Raw genomic sequence first — 23,625 nt, forward strand, 5'->3', positions numbered from 1 at the left:
ACATATTCTAATATTCTAAGTAGGCTACTGCTTGCCAGAGATGAGTGGCAACAGTAGTCAACCATAAAAGCAACATACATTACCAGATAGGGAAGATTAATATGAATGCAAATGCCATTCCCTGAAGATCATATGAAACTGAAACTTCAATAAGACAGCATACCAACCATATATGTGAAAATTGCTTCATTTCTTTTCCTCTTTTTCCTTATTTTTTTTGTGATGACTGTTGAAGAAAGCAGATGACTAACAAAGGACTGGGTGAAGTAATACAAGCTAAGAAGTGAGGTGGTAGCATCAAAGGACTCAAATTCCAATCCTTTGAAGGTATTTTTTTTTATCTAGATAATGGTATAACTTGGGTTTGTGCAACATAGTACCATATAAGACTGTTACTGATCTCATTCAAGGTATGGATTACCCAATACATATTGCTTCATGACTCCACTACATGATGATATGAGGTCAAGAAAGTACCCAAGAGCTAGTAAGAAACAGATTTTAGTGGCCTTTGATAGCAAGAGATGTTACCAAGAAGTGTAAGACTTGTGTCTGTTATATGCAAAAGAAAGAACAATTAACTTCTGTTATCCAGTTAATTGGTCCAAGCAAGTCTTTAGAACTTATCTTCATTGAATTTTATCTCTGAAAGGAGATAGAAACAATTTAAATCACATATTGGTAGAACTGATCACATCATCACAAGCATACCCAACTAGAATCTAGAATGTTTCCATGATTGTTCAAATTTGCCAGGATCCATTCAGACAAATGCAATTACTTTTTATTTTAAACCAATATTTTACCACTCTCTAGGAGGCTGACAATCTGAAAATTAGTGTACACTAATGAACACATTAGGCACAGTAAGACTAGAACAAAAATCTCGGTGGGGACAACATTTGACTTTCCTTAGTACATACTCAACCAAGAATAATGCCATTGGTCTTAAATTCATTTACTACTGTTTGTGTGTGGACATGTCTACCTAATGATTTATGTTTTAGAGTTTCTGAGAAGATTCTAAACAACTACAACCAGTATATATCTTGGCTGACAGAAAATCAAAAGGAAGCTTACCTACCACCTTGCTAACAATTTTAACAAAGAAGTACAAAGTCTGCCTAACCCAGAGACAGAAAACTTTCCCTCCAGGAACTCAGTTTAGGTCCTGTACAGGTTTCAGGTATAGGAAGGCAGGACTATTGTTCTGATGAAGATCATAATCAGCTATCAATAAGCACTAATATGGAACAAATAGGTCAGCAGGTCAGAGAAGAGTAGGGACTATTCCACCCATGACCAAAATAACTGGGGAGACAATTACACATGGAGCCAAACATTAATGCTTTATTTTTTTAGTTTTTTTTACAAGTTAATGGGGCTAAGCGACTTGCCCAAGGTCATACAGCTAGGTAATTATTAAGTGTATGAGGCCAGATTAGAACTCAGGTCCTCCTGACTCCAGGGCTGGTGCTCTATCCACTGTACCACCTAGCTGCCCTTTTAATGCCAATTCTTAACCACGTAATATCTGCCTTATATATGTAATTACACATGTTCATTGATGAGTATATGCCAACTGTTGCATGCTCTTGTTTTATTTTTCCATTTTATGTTTATTTGCTTTGTATTATTATTATAAATCATGTATGTATTATATAGTTTGTTGATTATGATTAGTTTATTATTAGCTATATATAAATAATTTTACAATTTTATATAACCTATATATAACTTACAGTCATTTTGGCAAGACTTTGACTGACCTAAGTCATTAAAGACCCTCAGACTTTTCTTTTCTAGGGAGAGGAAGAAGCTATCACAAAATCAGAAGTAGATGTCAGATTTATTTCTACTATAATGAAAAATTAAATCTCTTGGAGAGGGGAGAATACAAAATACCAGATTACTAATTGTGCCACATATACTTTTCCTGAGATTCTTTAGTAAAAGGCACTGGGGAAGACCTTAAAAAAATGTATACTCCTCCCCAGAAAATAAGAACTATCTTGGATTTGGAAAGATTTTGGTTTTGGTTTTTCCAAACACCACATTTCAGTAGATTTTCTTTCTATCTTTCTTTCTTTCTTTCTTTCTTTCTTTCTTTCAACTTCAGTAGATATTTTATTTTTGAATTATGTGTTATGGAAGTTTTTCAACATTCATCCACTTGCATGTTTATAAGTTACTCATTTTTCTACCACCCTCTTCCCATTCCCCTCCTCTTGGTATTGAACCATCTGGTAAAAGTTGTTTAACATATTTACATTTTGTGTATGAGGAATTAGGCCTCAGGGAAAAGAAAGAAAATCATGGGATAGGATGGAAAAACATAAGAAGCATTAAAAAAGCAAACATAGCATCCATTCAGATTCTGTAGTTTTTGTTTTGTTCCTTCTGGATGTGGTTAGCATTGTCCTTAACAGGTCTCCCAGGGTTGTCCTATCTGAATTGTGGAGAAGAGTTGCAACCCTCATAGTTGATACAACTCACAATATTGTTAATGTGTATAATGTTCTCTTGGTTTTGCTCCCTTCACTCAACATCAGTTCATGTAATTTTTTTCCATGCTTCTCTAAAGTCCAGCTATTCATGGTTCCATATAGAACAATAGTAATTTATAACATAACCATAACATACCATAACTTGAGGGACATTCCCTCAATTTCCAATTCTTTGCCACTACAAAAAGAGCTGCTATAAATATTTTTGAAAATGGTACTTTTACCATCTTTTATGGGTTTTTTTTGGCATACGGCCTAGTATTGGTATTGTTAGGTCAAAGGGTTTGATCAGTTTTACTGCTCTTTGAATATAGTTCCAAGTTGTGCTCTTAGAATGGTTGGATCAGTTCACAATTCCACCAACAGTGCATTAATGTCCCGATCTTCCCACAACCTTTCCAACATCGATCATTTTCCCTTTTTGTCTGATTATCCAATCAGATAGTTATGAGGTGGTACCTCATAGTTATTTTAATTTGCATTTCTCTAATCCAAATTGAGCATTTTGGAGCATTTTTTCATATGATTATATATAGCTTTAATCTCTTTATTTGAAAACTTCCTGTTCATGTCCTTTATCAACTGGAGAATGACTTGTAAGCTTGTAAATTTGATTCAGTTCTCCATATATTTTAGAAATGAGAGTTTTATCAGAACTACTGATTGTGAAAATTGTTTAATCTCTTAGTACTCCAGGCAACTCTCTAATTTAAGTTTCTAAACAGTTAAAATTGTGCTTTGACAAAAGTAATTTCCTTAACAGAAATTCCTATCCCAATTAAATCACCAATATGGACCAAAAATCAAACCTGTCTTTCAAGTATAACATTTTGTCACCATAAAACAAAACAATCACTAACATTCAACCAAACTAAGATGAAATGCAATGACCAATTTTGGCAGAAAACAACAAATCGTGAAACACACTGTTTTTCTATGAGGGAGATTGGACAAATAGAAAGCTGAGAGGAGGCTTTTTGCAGTTTCCAGGTAAGAGTTTCTGCCTTTTCTAAAGGTGTAGCAAGAAAGTCTATGGATTTGAAACTAAGAGAGTATGGTAGTGCCTGACATTTCCTTGAAAAAAAGAAATCCAAAGAGTTTACTTAAATCAGAAGACTAGTTTTAAGTGAATTTGAGTCTAACAGAGACTAGAGACCACCAGAGAGTAGTTGGGGCAATGAGATGGTATTACTAGAAGGCAATAATGGTCCTTTAGCACTGGAAATCCAGGCTGCTGCTCCACTGTGTGCCTGATCATGTCTCTCTCCACCCTATCTAGAGTGTACTCTCACTGATGTCATATGTGTTTGTGGGGGGCTGGGGAGGGGGAGATATTGCTATTCTCATTATGCCCGAGAGGCCTTCACTGGGAACAAGTGTTTTCTGGCTATTTAAGATAAACACAGCCGTGGGGGCTCCTGAGCCTTTAGGAGATGGGAACTTGCGCTCTAACTTGAATCCTAAGATTTTGGTGGGAGGTGACCCCCGTACCACAGAAATAGTTTTTTCCCTTTCACATAGTTAACTATCTAAAGATATCTGCTCACTCCAGTATATCCTTCACACCTTCCCGAGGGTAGGACTGGACTCACAACTTGACAGAAGACATTGCTGGGCTTTCCGTCACGGCCGCGGGGGCGAGCTTGTTGGAGCCTAGGAGCCCTTCTCTTTAGGCATTTCGGCATTTAAGCCTAAAAAACAAACCACGCCTGACTTACAAAGGTAACCAGGCGCTGCGGAGGGGAAGATGCCAGGTCTGCGACCCCTCACAGCCTCAGGCCCCGCCCCCGGCCGCACGCGGAAGGCCCCGCCCCGCCCCGGCCCGCCCCGGCCCCGCCCCCTACTCCGCGGGAGGCCGCTGGGGGCGGGCGCTCGGCGCCGGCTCCTCCTCCCCGGGCTGCGGCGGATGCGCTCGGCGCTCGGCCGGGCTCCCTGGCGAGGCGAGGGCCCCGCGGCGGGGGAAGCGGCGCTCGCTAGGCCGCCGGGCCGTCCCGCCCGCCGCTTTGGGGCTGTGGCTGAGCAAAGGAGGAAGAAGGCTCTCCTGCCCGGACTTTGCTTTCCCCGGGCCTAACCGGCGGCTCCTGGAGGCGAGGATGAGGCGGTGACTGGCCTCGGCCCGACTTAGGGAAGCGCCATGAACCTGTTGCCGTGTAACCCTCACGGCAACGGGCTCCTCTTCGCGGGCTTCAACCAGGACCACGGTGAGGAGACCGCGTCCGCCGGCCTTTGTCAGCCCGCCGCCCCTGTAGCCCGGCCCGGCCCGGCCCGCTTTCTCGGCCCCCGCGCGGGGCCCTTCGATGACGGCCTCGGCGCTCCCCGCTGCTCGGGAGCGGGAGGCTCCGGCCGGGTCCCGGGGCCTTGGCTCGGGCCTAGCCCTCCGGCTCCGGCCGCTTCACCTGCCGCGCCTGGAAAGGGGGCGGGGGGCGCGAAAGCGGGGCCGAGTAGGCCCAAGAGCCCAGGGCAGGCTTTCTTTTCTCCTGGGCCCGCTCCGAAGCCCCTTCCTCTCCTTTCTCTTTCTGCCCCCTCCGGCCGGGTCTCCCCCTCTTCCTTTTGCGCCGCCGCCCCTCCTCGCCCCCTTCACCCCTAGATTTCACGGTCTGCCTGCTCACCTTTGCTGACAGGTCTGACTACAGAATGCCCCCTCCTTTCCTTTAAAAAACAAGACAAAACCAAACCAACCAACAGACAAAAACCTTGGGCTGCATCTGTGACAAATAAATCCCTTCCTTCACAGTTCCTCCATCTAACCTCCCCCTCCACCCCGTTTTGAGATTTTAGGAAAACGCCCGATAATAAAGAAATTGAGATGTGAATGATTTCCCAGACACTTTTTTTTTCCAATATTAGGTATCCTACAAATTGTCATAGAAGCTACTTGTAATTGTGTCCATCCTCTTCAGTCCCCCCCCAGAATTTAGCGATGTAATTAAATAACTTTGAGAACTTTATTTTTCTTTGTGAGATTTGAAGAAAATCTTGAAAGTATTTCTGACTTTGTATTGTTTTATAGTAACGTTGGGGATGGTGTTCATAGAAACAGATTTTGGATCTCTGTGATCTTTTTTAGCTCATTTTTATTCATAAGTTATTGGATCTTGGGCTTAAGAGATAGAAGGGACTCTAAATGTAGTCTTAACCCCTTATTTTTCAAATGAGTGACTGAGGCCCACAAGGTTAAGTTGACTCAACCGAATTCACCCTGTTAGAAAATGGCAGAGCCAGAATTCAAACTATGATCTTTTACTTTATAATTAGTATCTATGTATTCTTTTTGTATTCTTTTCTAAGAATCCATCTTTAGTGGCGGGATTGACTAGGAGAAGCAAAAGTTTTTACCCTTTTATAAACTTTCTGGGAGAGAATATTTTTTATTTTTATTTTTTTAGGTTTTTGTAAAGCAAACTATGTTAAGTGGCTTGCCAAAGGCTACACAGCCAGGTAATCATTAAGTGTCTGAGGTAGGATTTGAACCCAGGTACTCTGGACTCCAGGGTTGGTGCTCTATCCACTGTACCACCTAGCCACCCCGAGAATATTTTATAAATTAAAACTTTTTTCTAAATATTTATCAATTTTATTAGTTAATATAGTTTTTAGTCAGGGAAAAAATAGACAAATAGTGGTTATGAAAAATTAGGTTTTTTTCCTTCACATATATTTTAGGAAGTTTTTCTTTGGAAGAGTTAGAATAAGTCCTGATAAATCCCTGTTAGTAAAGATAATCACTTTGAAGTAAATGGAAAGTATAGTATGGTATCTGGTTTAGTAGATTTGAAATACTCTTTGAAGTTGAACATGTTATTTTTTTTTTTTTTTAGATTTTTCAAGGCAATGGGGTTAAGTGGCTTGCCCAAGGCCACACGGCTAGGTAATTATTAAGTGTCTGAGGTCATATTTGAACCCAGGTACTCGACTCCAAGGCCGGTGCTCTATCCACTGCGCCACCTAGCCGTGGAACATGTTATGTTGTTGTACATGTGTAATCTATATTAAGGGTGAGGAAAGAATAGGAGGGAGAGAGAAATGTATGGAACTCAAAATCTTCCAAAAAGGGGAATGTTTAAAACTATCTTTGCATAAATAAATTTAAATTATAAATAAATTGAATTTTAAAAATAAAAAAGTATTATACAAATATGAGATATTACTGTTATTTAGGATTATCATTCAATCATATACTTTTATTAAGGCTTGCTGCTTGCTACAGTGCTGGGAATTGGATACAAAGATGGAAGTAAAATTTACCCTGCCCTCAAGGAGCCTGGATTCTTTCTGAGACACTAATTGTAAATAAGTGTATTCAAGAAAGGAATTGTTTTAAAAGGAAGTAGGTAAAAATTAAGGATAATCAAATTTATTTTTGTTGGTAAACATCTTTTTGAAAATTATTTCCAGGGTAAACATAAATTTATGATTACAAACATTATTGCATAAATGATAAAATCAAAGATACAAATGTACTACAGCTAAAATAATTACATGATAAAACTGTTGGATTAACATATTTTTAAAAAATAATTTTTCCCAATTACATATAAAGACAATTTTTAACGTTTTCAAAAAATTTTGAGTTCCAAATTTTCTAACTCCTGTCACCTTCCCCCTCTCTGAGAGACTAAGCAATTTGATATGTTAACATACTTTACTATGAAATTGTCTTACTTTTGGACAGGGGTCTAAGTTTGTAAAGCTAACTTTTTTATTTTTGAGAGCTTATCCTTCATCAGGCTGCTGGTTGGCTGGTTAGTTGGTTATTGTTCCATGGAAGAGGACCAAAACCGCATCACTTTGTTAAAGACGAGTTACAGTTTGTTCCACTGGGACTTGTCAGACAAATGCTAGCTGGGAATGCTCTACCACAAATCCAGCATAGATAGTCCATGTTAATACCTGGGGTGGTTATTCTAAATTAGTGCATCTTCAGTGTTCCTTTGAGCTACTTCATTTCTACCTTGCTCATATGACACAACATCTTTGCTGATGAGGGCATACCATGCTGGGTGCTTATTTGATGTTTCCAATGCTGAGTTATCATTTCCAAAATTCTTAAGAGAAATCCTGAGAATGTCCTCATATCACTTTTTTCCTGACTTTGCTGTGAGTATTTGCCTTATGTGAGTTAGTTCTCCATGAAGTAGTCTTTTTTGGTAAAAGTGTATGTTTTCTACTACTCTGTAGTAATGTTTCAGTGTTTAGCAGCTTAACTCAAGAAAGGACTTCAGTGTCTGGTATCTTATCCTGTCAGAAGATCTTCAGAATTTTCCTGACAATCTAAATGAAAGTGATTCAGTTTCCTGGCATGATGCTAGTACTAATTTTGGCCTAACAATCAACCAACACCAAGAAAACACAAGTACTCCATCAGTCAGCAACATCCATATGTGGAACCAATGGTCACAGCAAATGGAGAAGTTTTGAATACTGTGGATAAGTTCCCTTATCTTGGCAGTGTACTTTTCAGGGAGGTATACATAATGAGATTGACAACAGCATTGCCAGAGCTATGTCAGTGGGAGACTTCAAAAGAAAAGGTGTTTGATTGACTGCCAAAATGAAGATCTACAAAGCTGTTATTCTGACCTCATTGTTGTATATCTTGATCACCGAATTTTGAAGTGGTTTATCAAACTCAACTTGTCCAAAATAGAACTTACTATCTATCCCTAATACTTATTTCTTTTTTTTAAAACCAATTTCTATGTTGCATATTCCTTTATGCTATATATACATATACATACATATATACATATATGTATATATATGTATATATGTGTGTGTGTGTATGTGTATATATATATATATATATATATATATATAATGTACCTTTATCAGGGTATCCATTTTTTCCCCTCTTTTCACCTGAAATGTAACTGAATTTAAACTTCTATTCATTGTAACTTATTTAGGATAGCAATAGAAGTAGTAAAGAGCAAATGACAATTTACTCAAAGTGTGGAAGATCTATACTTTAGAGACTAGGGTTCCCAAGGAAGCATAAGGATGTAAAATCCTTCATTATGGAGGAAGGTTCCTTGGGTTCCTGCATTTATTTGACCATATTAATTCAGGAATTGTAAATCAGATTGGTAAAAATTTACTAAACTAGTGATGTTAAGATTTCAATGGGACTATTAAACCTTCTTTGGGAATAGCACCTTAAGAGTGCAAATTCTATGGGTGACTATTTGTGTGGATGGGTTGAGTTTCCTCAGAGGTAACTGTTCACTTTACAAATAAAATTACAGGTCTAGAATTCTGGAAATTTGAATTTGAATCGAAAGTATTTGAATGAGTGGAGTTAAAGTCTTGAAGGTCTAGCATATCATAGCATAAGATACAAAGAATCAAAACTAAGTCTAGGCAATAAATAATACTTATTAGAGCCAGATAATAACACTGAGACTTAGGCTTAGTCTATATCCTCCCTTCCCTACTTTTTAACCATTCTATACATTATCTCCATTCTATACATTATCTCAGGCAACAACATCAGTCACATGGATACAGTATGGATTATAGTGTAGGCAAAGATAGCATTTTGTCTACTTCAAAGAATCTCCTTGAAGAAAACTTTTTTCCTTTATTGCTTTTCCTTGCTGTCTCCATGTTTTCCTCTTTCTTGTCTATTTCTTTTCAGTTCTCTTTGCTGAATCTATATCCAAGTCATGCTTTTTTAGAGGTCCCACAGGGCTCTTTCCTGAGTCCTTTTCTTCAGTATTATCTTATCAGTTCACTTAAATTCACTTGTCATCTTCATGCTGATGATTCTCAGATCTACTTATCTGGCTCAAATTTTTCTGCTGACTTGCATTCTTTAACTTCTCTTTTGTTCAGAAACCCTGAGGGTCTTTCCCTCCCAGATGGATTTTTTTTTATTTTGACTAACTAAAAGAGGCCATTTTTTTACTTCCTTTCTTACCTTACCTTAATCAGTGAATGGGAATTGCCTCAGACAAAGTGAGACCTGGGAAAGATCTTAGTTTAAAAAAGGCCAAGTTCTCCCACTGTAACTGGAGTTAGGACTCCAGTTGTCCTAATGGTGACTTCTGGAGGAGAGAGTGATGCTGGTGATCTTGCACAGCCCTGCCTCACTGAAATTCAATTTACTTGCAAGTCATGACACAATTGGATGTCATTGGCCCTTTTCAAGAATGAAAGATAAACACCACCACCTACAGCTGCTTACTGAACATCTCAAATTTGATGTTCTGTACACATCTTATATTCAACATGTCTAAAACTGGACTCATTGTCTTTTTCCCCTAAACCCCTCTTTCATCCGGATTTCACTGTTATTGTCAAGGGCATAAGTATCTGTGATGTTATCTTCCACTCTTCATTCTCACCCTCCACATCCAATCTGTTGACAGATTTTATTGATTTTGCCTCTTCTTTATCGTCTCTTGAAAATACCTCCTTTTCTAGTCTTACACTACTGCCACTGTGGTGCAAACTCTTATTCGTCTCACACCTGAACTACTATAGCCTGCTAGTTTGGTCAGTTTTACCACCTAAGTCTCACAGTTCTTATTACACTATATCCATCAACTCAGCTGTCAGTGTATTGCTAAATCATAGGTCTGATCATGCTATCCTAGTCTAAACTCCAGTGGTCCCCTGTCTTCCTCTAGGATCAAACCTCTGTGCCCCTTTTTTGCCTTTCTAGTCTTAACACCTTATAACACTTTCATGTATTCTGCTATCTCCTGACACTGGCCTCTTACTATTTGTCAATAAAAGATTCCAACTCTAGACTCTGGGCATTTTCATTTTTTTTTCTTAATTTATTTTTAATATCGTCAGTTTTCTACAATATCCCTCCTCTTTACTTTTTGGAGAACCATCCCTTGTAACATACTGTATTAATAAAAAGAGGAAAAAAATCAACACACTGATCAATACATTGAAAAAGACTGAAGATGTGTGTTTACAGTATCTGTGGACTTCTCATGTCCACAAAGGGGTAGGTTCTCTTCTTTCCAGTCTTACTTGAGCATTATAATTTTGCTACTTTGTTTAGATTTTGTGTGGTTCTTAAATTTATGTTGTGTATATTGTTTTCTGACTCTACTTATTTCACTCTGCATTAGTTTACATAGATCTTTCCATGCTTTTCTGTTTCATCACATTCACATTTCTTATGGCACAGTAAAATTCTACAGTATTCATATACCACAATTTGTTTAGTCATTCCCTAGTCAATGAATATCTACTTTGTTTCCAACTCTTTGCTTTCTCAAAAAGTGCTGCTATAAATATTTTAGTATCTATGGGGACTTTCTTAACTGTGGCTTCAAGGTATAGAAATTTTAGTTACTTTATTTCCACAATTATAATTTTCTTTCCAAAATGGTTGCAGTAATTCATAACTCCATCAAGAATGCATTAATGTGCTTATGATGCCACAACCTCCTCAACGTTGACAGTTGCCATTTTGGGCTCATCCTTGTCAACTTTCTGGCTGTGGTGGACACTTACAGTTGTTTTGATTTGCATTTCTCTTATTAGTGATTTTAAACATTTATTCAGGTGATTGAGAATACTTTGCAGTTCTTTTGAGAATTGTTTATGTCCTTTGACCACTTATCTATTTGGCTGTTAGTCTTATATTTCTGTTAACTGTTTATAAAGCCTGAATTTTGTCAGAAATTGGATGAAAATATTTTTCTCATTTAATGCAACCTTTTGAGTTTCATGTAATCAAAATGATTTCTTTCGTAATTGTTTCTCTTATTTGTTTAAGAATACGTATTATTTCACCTGGAGCTGTGGGAGGTGTGTGATCTCTTTTATTTTTAAATAGTATGATCTTTAATTTCAAGGTCACATCCATTTAGAATGTCTTTCCCAGTTAGATTGTGGTGTCCTTCAGTAGAGGAACTGCCTTTTAACCATTTTTTGTATTCCCATCACTTAGCACAATGCCTGATTAATGTTTATTGATAGACTGAATTAATAAAGTAGATATGCTGATCATAGTAAAGATGGAAGTTTAGAATTTACCTAATATTTTTACCTATATTCCTCTAACATCCAGTCATTTTTGAAATTCTTTTCTTTGCTTTTCTTCCTTTACTTCCAAAAAGTATTTTTTTATTTAAATTTTTATCATTTTTTAATTGACAAAAATTGTTTTTCTCTCTCTCCCACTGGGGAAAAAAATTATAACAAATTCCTGAACTGGCTAAACCCCTAAAGTATGAGGGTGTTCATTTTCTACCCTCAGTCTATTACTTCTCTGTTATGAAGTAGATAACTTGCTTTAACAATCTCCTGGAATCATGGTTGACTATTAAGAGTTTTTAAGAATTTCAAAGATGTTTATTTTTATAGTGTTATTTTAATTCTACTTTTAGTTTACTTTATTGATTCCCAGTCTCTCTGTTCTTTTCTTTATGTATTTAATAGATTGATGAGCTCATCAGTTGTCTTAATATTATCCGTGACATTTGAATCTATATAAACCAGCTCTAAACTCTTAATTATGCCCCCATTTTATAGTTTAAATTACCTATGGTCGTGTGTTTTGGAAACCTACTATCATTCATAACTCAGGTTATCTTAAATTTACCTCCTCTCTACCAATATTTTATTTTTCCAATTACATGTTATGAAAATTTTTCAACCCTCATCAACATCCATATTTTATAAGACACAATTTTCTTCCACCCTCCCTTCCCCACCCTCTAGTGAATGAACATTGTACATGTATGTTTTTGTTTAACATGTTTACACATTAATCATTTCCTATGTGAGAAAGTAGGATTAAGGGAAAAGAAAGAAAAGCATAGAATTGAAAGGAAAAACATAAAAATTTTTAAAAAGTGAGCATAGTGTTCATTCAGAATTTGTATTTTGTTTTTTGTTTTGTGTCTTTGTCTACATGTGGATGGCGTTGTCCATAATAGGTCTGCCAGTGTTGTCTTGCCTCTCTGAATTGCTAAGAGTAGCTTTATCCATCAAGTCTGATCAATTCCCAATTTTATAATGGTCTCTTGGTTCTGTTTCCTTCACTCAGCTCAGTTCCTGTAATTCTTTCCATGCTACTCTAGAGTCCAACCATTCATGGTTTCTTATGGAACACTAGTACTCCATAACATTTATATATCTTAATTTGTTCAGCCATTCCCCAATTGATGAGTATCCCCTCAATTCCCAATTCTTTGCCACCACAAAAAGAACTGCTATGAATATTTTGGAACATGTGGAACTTTGCCCATTTTTTATGATTTCTTCTGGATATAGGCCTAGTATTAGTAATTGCTGGGTCAAAGGGTATGATCATTTTTAATGTTCTTTGAACATAGTTCCATATTGTTCTCCAGAATGGTTAGACTAGCTCACAATAATTCTCCTTTCTAGCTCTCTTGTAAAAAGAATTTCATGATTCTCTATTTTCCATATTGAAACCTCAAAGTAATCTTTGACTCCTGCATAGCAACTGCCTTTTGTAAATTCTCATCTTCCTTGACCTTTCTATAGCTTTTGATATTGTTAATCACCCTTTCCTCATGAATATTCTTGTGGGGATCTTTGTAATATTTTCTTTTGATTCTCTTCTTGCCTGTGTAACTTTTTCCTCAATCTTCTTTACTAGCTGAAGTGCGTCTCAAATTCTTTAACCATGATTGTATCTTATAGCTCTCTTAGGCCCTCTTTTTTCTGTGTTCTTGTTCTCTTGTAAACTCATCAGTTCAAAGTCTAACTATATTTATACTGATGACTCTCAGGTCCTCATTTCCTGCTCTTGTCTCTTTGCTGAAGTCTAGTCTTATACTGCTTATTACACATTTCCTATGCTATCTTTTGGAAATCTCAAACTTAACATATTCAAAGTAGAAATCGTTTTCTTTTCCTTTTTCCTGAAATTTACCCCTTTGCTGAACTTCCTATATAAATGCTAGTTGGTATCCATTTAAATTTTATCTTGGTATACAATTTTAAGAAATCAATCTTTTTTCTGCCAGATTACAGTCAAGTTTTCCTAGTATCTCTTGTTGAATTAAAAAGTTCTTTCTCTAGCATTTTCTCTTCTTAGGTATATTAAAGATTTTATTTTTTTTATCTAATCTATTCCACTTTAATGCTAGAGTAAGCTCAGACTACCAGATATGGCAGGGAGATCTTGGGAGGAATTGAGGTGGAAACTGCAACAACAATGGTCAATTATCAAGACTTGTACATCTCATGACCTCCTCACAAACACTGCCTTCTGTGTACCTAAAATAATAAAACTTCCTGGATGCACCCTTGAAACAAACATTGGGATCTAGTAGGCTTTTGTGATTGTAAGAAGAGATAGGATGTGAGAGTGATGAAGGCAATGTATGGTACTGAGTGCTGGACTGATCACAGATTCATCTTTAGCTAAATATTAACATTCAACCAAAATGGTGGCCCCAAGGCAAAATGACTGCCAGAAGATTAAAGTCAAGAGATTAGATTGCCTCTTTGAGTGGGAACAGTTTGTTGCTAACTTGGAGGGAAAGTTAATAAGCCTTTATAGTTTGGCAACAATGGAACAGAAAAGTAATGGTCAAAAATTTGGTGTTCAGCCCTGTATTTTCTCATCTGGTCAGAATACTTACAAACATCAAAACTGGTTTGATGAAAATGATGGATAGAGAAATCCAGAAGCTGCTACATGAATGAGCACTTCACAGGGTTTACCAGCAGGACAGTTCATCTTTTCTATTTATTTCTTCTTTTTTTTTTCTTCTCTCCTGCCCCCCAAGATGAGAAACCTCACGAACAGTGAGAGAGGGAGAGAAAAAAAATGTACTTCAGTCTCTGTTCAGATTCCAATGACTCTGTTTCTGGGGTGAGTTGCCAATTCATCATTTCTAAGAAGGCATCATTTAATTCTATCAAAAGAGAGATGCAGGATTCTTAACTCAGTAAGAAGGCAGTTTTATGTGAATAGTAACAATCCAAAGTGCTTTTATAATGCCCTGAAGGCTATATATGGGCCAAGGATATATGGTGCATCTCAACTATTCAGTGCTGATGGAGCTACATTGATTAGTGATAAGGACATGGTCCTAAAGAGATGGGTTGAACACTTTGATAGTTTTTAAATAGACTGTCATCAGTCAATGCAGAAGCCACTGTCAAACCTGACAAATTCCATCTGAAGAAGAGATTTTGAATGCCATTAAGATTTCCTTTTGTGTGGTAAATCTTCTGGTGCTGATTCTATTCCAGATGAATGGTCCATTGCTCATCCAAAAATTGATTGAAATTTTCCATGTTATATCACATGAAATAATCCCTCAGGAGTTCAAAGATGCTTCCACTGTCCATTTCTATAAAGGTAAAGGCAGTAGATTGTCCTGTGACAATCATAGGGATGTCTCTCAGTCATTGCTGGCAAGATTCTTGCCAGAGTCCTCTTAATAGATTGAATCTTCACTTGGAAAATGGTCATCTACCGAGAAACAATATGGCTTCAGTAGGGGTTGAGGAACAGTCCATTTGGCATTTGCTGGCTGACAGCTCCAGGAAAAATGCTGGGACCAGAACAGAGGTTTGTATACGGGGTTTGTAGGTCTGACCAAGGCCTTTAATTTATTATCAGTCATAAAGGCTTATGGACAATTATGTCAAAATTTGGTTACTTGGAGAAGTTCATACTGTATGATAATTTCGTGGCCACATCCTTGCTGAGGTTCTAGATAGTAGATGATATTTTTTGTGACTTCCTGATCATCAGTGCAGTGAAACAAGGCTGTGTCCTGGCACCCATTTTTTTTTAGCATGTTTTCAGTCATGTCATTAAATACTTTTACTGAGTATGAACATGACATCAAAATCAGCTGTGATGATAAATTTTTCAACTTGAAAAGGCTACAAGCCAAGACCAAAGTAGAGAGATGGTGGTGCATGATTTTCTGTTTGTATATGTTTGTGTACTCAGTGTAGCCTCTGAAGCTGAGATGCAGCAAAGTATGGATCGATTCTTGGCTGCTTGTGCAACAACCCAACACCAAGAAAACACTGGTGCACCATCAACTATCATCACACCATTCATGTTTGGAACCATTGGTTACAACAGATGGAGAAGTTTTGAATTCTGTGGATAAATTTATTATTCTTTGCAGTATACTTTCCAAGGAGGTACACATTGATAAATGAAGTTGACACATGCATTTCCAGAGCTAGTTCAGGGTTTGGGAGGCTTTGAAAGAAAGTGTGGAAAGAAGAGTGGTAGATTGTCTACTAAAGTGAAGATCTACAGAAATTTGCTGATCTCATTGCTGTGTGCCTATGAAATATGGACAGTCTACCAGAGCCATGCCAGGAAACTGAATCACTTCCATCTAAATTGTCTTAGGAAGATTCTGAAATTTCCTGGCAGAATAAAATATCAGATAATGAGGTCTTTTCTTATACCAAACATTTAGTTGCCAGAAAGACTTTTTTATGGAGAACTCACACAGAGCAAGAACTCATAAGGAGTAGTGGAGGTCAGAAAAAATAATTTGAGAACAGTCTCAGGGTCACTCTTGAGAACTTGGAAATTAATGTTCAGCATTAGGGACATTGGCACAGGCCCACCTAGAATGGCTTGTCCTCATCAAAACTCTATGAGCAAGACAAAATTGACGTGGTATCTCCAAGGAAATGTAAGATGCACAAGTTTAGAGTAACTAGCCCAGATGTTCACATGGACTATTTGTGCCTAGTTTGTGATAGAGCATTTTCAACTTGTATTAGTCTGATCAACTTCAGTTGGACACACACTATAGATTTGCCTTTAACATAGTGATATGGTTTTGGTCCTCTTTGATAACAAAGGACAAGAACCAGTCTCATTCCTCTAATCAGTTACTCTGTTTTTGTTCAGCAGTTTTATGAGTTATTGCTTAAATATACTTGAAATCCCCCTTCATTATTTCTTTGCTTTTCACTTTTTGTTTCTCAATATAAATTTTGTTATTTTTTTAGTTTTGTAAAATGTTCAGTTTATCATGGATTTATTAAGCTCCTTTAATATGTATTGGAAATACAGGAACAAAATGGAAAAAGAGTGCCTATACTCAAGGAATTTGTATTTTTTTGAATGAAAAGGCTGTAACTTTCCTTGTGTTTATAATTGTTTGAGGGAGGGGAGGACACTAAACAGTTGAGGAACCTGGAAGGTGGTACACAGAAGGTGGTACATGAACTGTCCCTTTGAAACCAAGTAGAAATAAAAGTATATTCCAGGAATTGTAACCTGTTCATGTAATGGCACATAGATGGCAGAAGGAATATCACATGTGGGATGTGAAAATAAGATCAGTTAGGATGGAACATAGTGAGGTGTTTTTGGTAGGTATGTGCATTTTAATATTTTTTCATGTAAAACATTTCCATAAAACATGTTTCCAAATATTCCATATTTGCCGTGTTGCAAAAAAACCCCAAAACAACTACTCAAGAAAAAGTGGAAAACTAATATTCAATTTTTACTCAGAATTCATCATTTCTTTTCTCTGAAGGTAGATATTATTTTTCCTTATGAATCTGCTGGAATAGTTTTAGATTTTTAGATTGATCAGGGTAGCTAAGTATTTAAAAATTGATCATTGTTATAATAATGTACAATATAATTGTGCACAGTGATCTCTGTTTCTGCTTCCTTTATTTTACAATGTTGATATGTCTTCCCAAGTTTTTCTTAAATCCTCCCCTTTGTCATGTCTTATTTCACAATAATATTCCATCACAATCATACTACCATAGTTTGCCCAGTCAATCCCCAGGTGATGGATATCCCCACAATTTCTAATTGTTTGCCACTACTGCAATTATTTTTATACGTAGAAGTCCTTTTAAAATTTGATCTCCTTAGGATATAGATTTAGTGGTATACTTCTGGTTCACAGTTTTATAGCCCTTTGGTCAGTTCCAACTTTTTCCTCCAGAATGTTTGGACAAGTTCACAGTTCTACCAATAGTGTATTGGTGTTTCTTTTTCCATATCCCTTACAGCATTTGGTATTTTCTTTTTCTGTCTTGTTAGTCAATCTGAGAGGTATGAGGTGGTACCTCAGAGTTGTTGCAATTTGCATTTCTGTAATTATTAGTGATTTACAGCATTTTTTATATGCCTCTTGCTAGTTTTGCTTTTCTTCTGAAAACTGCCTATTCATAGCCTTTCACCATTTTTTCATTTGGGAAATGGTTCTCATTTATCTCTTTCTTTAATAAGTTTGGTTCAGTTTTCTATACATTTGAGAAGTGAGGCCTTTATCATAGAAATTTATTGCAATTATTTTTCCAGTTTCCTTTTGTTATAATTTTGAATGCATTCGTTTTGTTTGTGCAAAACCCTTTTAATTTCATGTATTCAAAATTACCCATTTTGACCTTCTCTTGGTATAAGTGTGAGGTGTTGGTCTATGCCTAATTTTTGCCAGACTTCTTTTCAGTTTTCTCTGTAGTTTTTGATAAATAATGAGTTTCATACTTTAAAACTTTTACATCTTTGGTTTTTATCAGATACTTTATTGTTATGATCATTTACTTCTGTATATTGTGTACCTAATCTGTTGTATTGGCCAACCAGTCTACTAATTACTAGTACTGGGTTGTTTTAATAATTACTACTTTATAATATAGTTTGAAATCTTGTAGTGAGACTACTTGCTTCACTTTTTCCCATTGATTTCCTTGATATTCTTGACTTTTTATTCTTTCAGATGAATTTTGTTACAATTTTTTTTCTATTTCTAGAAAATAAATCTTTTTAAAATTTGAATAGTATTGGACTGGGTAAGTAAATAAATTTAGGCAGAATTTGTATATTGGTAAAGCCTATCCATGAGCTTATTATTTCTCCAATTCTTTAGTTCTCTTTGGGTAAAAAGTGTTTTGTAACTGTTCATTTAGTCAGATTTGTCTTGGTAGGTAAGCTATGAAGTATTTTATATCTCTATAGTTATTATAAACGGAATCTCTATTTCTTCTTGCAGTATTTTGTTGATAATATGTAAAATGCTGTTTATGTGATTTATTTAAATATCCTGCAACTTTGCTAAAGTTATTAATTGTTTCAACTAGTTTTTGCTGATTCTCTAGGTTTCTTCCAAGTATACCAACATATCAATTACAAAGAATGCTAGTTTTTTTCCTTGCTGCTTATTCTTATTCCTTCATTTTCTTTTTCTTATCTTATTGCTATATCTATTATTTATAATATGTTGTTAATAATAATGGGTATCCTTATACTTCACCCCTAATTTTACTATAAAAGTTTTGATCATGGTTTTTAAGTAATCCAATAATTTTAAAAATGTTTCTCCTTGAATTATTTCTTAGGTCATTTGTTTTCTCTTGAGACATTTCACATCTTTGAATTCTTTTGACTTTGTTTTATTGTTTCTTGATGTCTCATGTAGTCAATTTAGCTCCCACTCGCTCAAATATAATTTTTTTATAAAGATTTTATTTGAGTTTTACATCCCCTAATCTTACTTCCCTCCCCCCACCCCCCACAGAAGGCAGTTGTCAGTCTTTACAGTGTTTCTATAGTACACATTGATCCAAATTGGGTGTGATGAGAGAGAAATCATATCCTTAAGGAAGAAACAAAGTATAAGAGAAAGCAGGATCAGACAGTAAGATACTAGTTTTATTTCCCTAAATTCAAGGTAATAGTCCTTGGTTTTTGTTCAAACACCACAGTTGTTTCCTTGGATACAGATGATATTCTTCATTGTGGACAGCCCCAAATTTTCCCTGATTATTGTACTGATGGAATGAGCAAGTCCATCAAGGTTAATCATTGTCCCCATGTTGCTGTTAGGGTGTACAGTGTTTTTCTGGTTCTGCTCATCTCACTCAGCATCAGTTCATGCAAATCCCTCCAGGCTTCCCTGAATTCCCATCCCTCCTGGTTTCTAATAGAGCAATAGTATTCCTTAATGTACATATACCATAATTTTTTCACTCGATTTCCAATTCTTTGCTACCACAAATAGAGCCGCTATGAATATTTTTGTACAAGTGATGTTTTTGTTTACCTTTTTTTCATAATCTCTTCAGGGTATAGACCCAGTAATGGTATTGCTGTCTACTTTTTAAAAATAACTTTCTATAGTTCTTCCAGGAATTTTTATTGGACTTGTGTCTAATTTGCATTTTTTCTTTTGAAGCTTTGTTTGTAGATGTTTCTATGTTATTTCCTTCTCAGTTTGTATCTTGATCTTCCATGCTTCCATAGTAGCTTTTATTATTAGGATCTTTTGTTGTTGCTCATTTTACCAGCTTATTTTTTTGACTTCGAACTTTATGTTTGAATTGGGTTCTGCCCACCCCTAGGGGTGGGGAAGGTCCCTATTCTATGCATCAGTAATGTTTTCATAGCTAGTTCTGAGGGTCTTCAAGTTCTCCATGCTTCCAAGGTGGTGCAGTTTGGGGAAAAGTATGGTCAACTGTTTTTCTGGTCTGCTTTCCTGTCCTTACCCTGCTTCTTTCTGACAGCAACCTGAAACTGCTACCAGGAACTCTGCTCTCTTTCTCTCTGCCTTGGAACTGCAATTAGGACCCATGCTGTCCTGGGACCCTAGTATTGCTCTCCACAACATAACTGTTACACATAATTGGGTAATGGACTGTGAAGTTGCCAAGTCTCCACTTAGAGCTAACTTTAGGGATCTCCTAAAATCTCTTTCTGACCAGTTGTTAAATCCTCTTACTGTCTTTGGGTAGTTAGAGCTCCTGAAATTGTTGCCACTACTGCTGCTGCTCTGGCTGTCCCTACCACTGCTACTGCCACTGCTACATCCTCCTGGTATTGCTAGGTATTGCTGCATCTCTGAAACTGGCAAGCTCCACCCCACTGTCATATACCTCTCCATCTGACCTGAGTTGTTTTGATCTGGAAAAATGTCTCCACCCTGACTTTTATGTTTTTGCAAGGCAATGGGGTTAAGTCGCTTGCCCAAGGCCACACAGCTAGGCAATTATTAAGTAATTTTGTCTGATGTTGGATTTGAACTCAGGTCTTCCTGACTCCTGGGCCAATGCTCTATCCACTGCGCCACCTAGCCACCCCATCACCCTGACTTTTTGTTGGTTATGCTACTCCAGAATTAGATTTGATGTGATATTTTAAAGTTGTTGGGAGGATAATGTTGGAGTTTGGTTAGAATGCTCCTTCTGCTGTGCCATTTTGGTTCTGCCCTCCATAATGAGTTCTGTGAAATTTGTCTAGATGATGAAGCTGGAGCTGGATTTTGAATGATATTAAATGCCAAACTGAGGAGTTTGCATTTTATCCTGGGATTAATAGAGAACCAGTGGGGTTGAGACATTATTTTAGCAGCTCTATGGAGGATGCATTGGAAAAGGGAGAGGATGGAATAGAGGAGTCCATTTAGGAGGGTGTTTAAATAATCTTTTTGAGGGGAGATAAGGGTCTGGTGATGATCTAGGGAATATGGAAAGAAAGGAGAGAGAGATACAACAGATTTGCAGGTGGAATTGTTAAGACTTTCAAGGTTCTGAACTTGCCCTTAGTAGAATTAGGAAAGTTTCAAGAAGAGGATGTGGAGGAATTAATAAGTTTTTTTCTTTTTGAAATCTTGTTGAATGCAGAATACTTGAGACATCTAGAAAGAGGGGAGAACTAGCATTTCATAATACAGACAAGGGCGGATTGAACCTGGAAATGCAACCATAACCATATTAAAATAAAATGGGAGAAAATCCAGGCTCAGACTGTGTGACCTTGGGCAAGACACTTAACCCCATTGTCTTGCAAAAAATGAAAAAAATGGGGAAATGTTTAATAAAATAATTTGTAGATTATTAAGTCAATATGTGACCACAGTGAAGAGTGGAGCCTGGAGAAGAATGAATGGAGGGGATGGTCAGCAATGTCAAATGCTGCTGAGAGGTCAAGAAGCATGAGGACTGAGAAAGGACCATGAAATTTTGCTTTCAGCAGTGAGGGCACAGTTGAGATTAAATAGTATAAATCTCTATGGTACATAATTGGCATAGTTGTATGAATTTCTCTAGTTGTTTTTGGCAGCACACTTGTGTGAAGACAAGACTGGTTCTGGGTGGGGAGAAAGGAAAAAAGGTAAAGAAAAGTAATAATTTTAAGGTTCCTATTGAAGAGGAAAAATATGCTTCACTAGTTTCCTAGAGTGTCTTGGGGACCTGAGCTATGTCTTTGACAACTGAGTAGATATTCTAGACTTGGCACTACTGAATGGTTGTTTTTAAGGCTGCTTCTTCTACTCAAATCTACTCCATTAGTGCTCTAACTTTTTATTACTTCCTTCCACAAACACTTTGATCCAGTAACACTGACCTTTTTATTGTTCATTATATAAATATCTTCATCTCCTTTCTCTATGACTTTGTTCTGTTCCCTGGGATGTTCTTTCATCTTACCTCCTAGAATCCTTGAAGCTTTCTTTAAATTCTGGTTCAAATGCTAACTTCTTCAGGTCATTCTTGTTCCTCCCAGTTTTTAGTCCCTTTCTCTTACTAGTTATTTTCCATTTACTTTCAGTGTATCTTGTATATACCTGTTTATGTGCATATTATCTTCTCTATTCAAATGCAGGCTTCTTGAAGACCAAGACTTTCTGGTTATTGTATCCCCAGTATTTGGCTCAGTTCTAGGAATGCTTAACCAACCAACAGTTATTGTTATTATTGTACTAATGATAATTAGCATTTATGTAGTGCTTTAAGGTTTGCAAAACGCTTTACATATATTATCTCTTTTAATCCTCTTAATATTATTATTCCCATTTTACAGGTGAGGACACTGAGGCACAGAGAGGATAAATGACTTGTCCAGGATCATACAACTAGTGAGTGTCTAAGATAGGATTTGAACTTGGGTCTTACTGACTCCAAGGCTAGTACTCTAAACAGTTGACTAGCTGCCTCATTTAACCAGATACTAGGCACAGTGCTAACCTCTGAGAAGGAAATACAAAGAAAAAGCTCTCAGAGAGCTTACATTTTAATGGGGGAAATAAGTACACTCATGGGTATATATGAAATATAGAGTAGGTGGAAAGTCATTGTAGAGTACACACTAGCAGTTGTGAAACCTTGGAGGGGTTTCCTATGGAAAATGAGTTGAGTTGAACACTATCTTGAAGAAGGCTAGGAATTTTATGAGGCTAGGTGGGGAAAGAGAAATATAGGAACAGCAGAGTAATGTAGTAATAAGATTCAGAACAAAATGATTTCCAAACCTTCCCTCTAAAAATAGACTGCATCTGAAAGAACATGGTCCCCACAAAGTAGCAGTGAAAGATTTAAAGAGACCAGGCCTTTAACTTTTCTTTGTCATTCCCATCAGAGATTCAGAGTAATGTAGGTGAGCAAGTAGGCTAGTATAGCTGCACTGAATGCAGAATAAATATTTATTGATTGATTTATGATTAACTCCAGATCATATTGGGGATTCTTCCACTGTTTCTTCATTAAAAATAATGCTTCTTGGATTTTTTATAAGGCCTTTTGAGTATACAGACTCAAGGAATACTCTCTTAATTAAACTGGCAGGCTGTCTCACAGCTACATTCTTTATCCCTCCCAAACCCAAAATTCCAGATTAACCTCAAAAAGTTAGAGAGTGTTTTGATTTATAGCTCATGAACTTCTGTTGGTATTCTTTCTGCCAGGATTGCCCATCTATATCAGTTAGGCAAAATTTGCATTTTGAGAGGGAAATTAAATGAATCATTAATATTATAGACAGAAATACTGAAGTCAGAAGGATGACTAATTTTAGAGGAAAGCCCAATTTCTAGTGAATTGAGGATTTTATAGACTTTACTAAGAATTATTTTGTTCAGGCAGTGAGCATTTAGAAAGTACTTAAATTGTGTCAGATAATGTCATAAGCACTGGAAATAGAAAGAAAGGCAACATGGTCTCTTCTCTCATGGAGCTCACATTCAGATCTAGACAGTATGCAAAAAATTGTACACTGAAAAGGCAAAGATTCAAGGAGTGATTGGTTGTGTTTGAAGAACATATTGAAGAAGGTAAAGTGAAAGAAGATTGTAAAGGAAGAAAGCTTTAACTTTAAAAGGACAAACAGGGTTTTCTCTTTGATTCAGATGGTGATAGGAACCCACTGGAGTTGTAAAGA

The 23,625-nt window shown here is 36.7% G+C and overlaps 1 protein-coding gene across 5 annotated transcripts in view; it reads left to right on the top strand.

Annotated features, from left to right (window-relative positions):
• The first annotated feature begins 310 nt into the window (after positions 1 to 310).
• Positions 311 to 23,625, top strand: part of WDR45B (WD repeat domain 45B) — a 91,460-nt gene continuing 68,145 nt past the window's right edge. The window contains exons 1-2 of one of the 5 annotated variants that reach the window (XM_074225212.1): positions 311 to 327; positions 22,273 to 22,327. Coding sequence is in view for 3 of the 5 variants with exons in the window: in XM_074225213.1 (XP_074081314.1) it covers positions 4,642 to 4,708 (67 nt within the window). In the remaining 2 variants the exon portion in view is untranslated. Of the gene's footprint in view, positions 328 to 4,394; positions 4,709 to 22,272; positions 22,328 to 23,625 lie in introns of those variants that run through there. The other 4 variants (XM_074225211.1, XM_074225213.1, XM_074225209.1 and 1 more) reach the window with 4 other exon arrangements.

This window comes from Macrotis lagotis, chromosome 2, assembly GCF_037893015.1.
Source record: "Macrotis lagotis isolate mMagLag1 chromosome 2, bilby.v1.9.chrom.fasta, whole genome shotgun sequence".
In the NCBI taxonomy this organism is placed as follows: domain Eukaryota; kingdom Metazoa; phylum Chordata; class Mammalia; order Peramelemorphia; family Peramelidae; genus Macrotis; species Macrotis lagotis.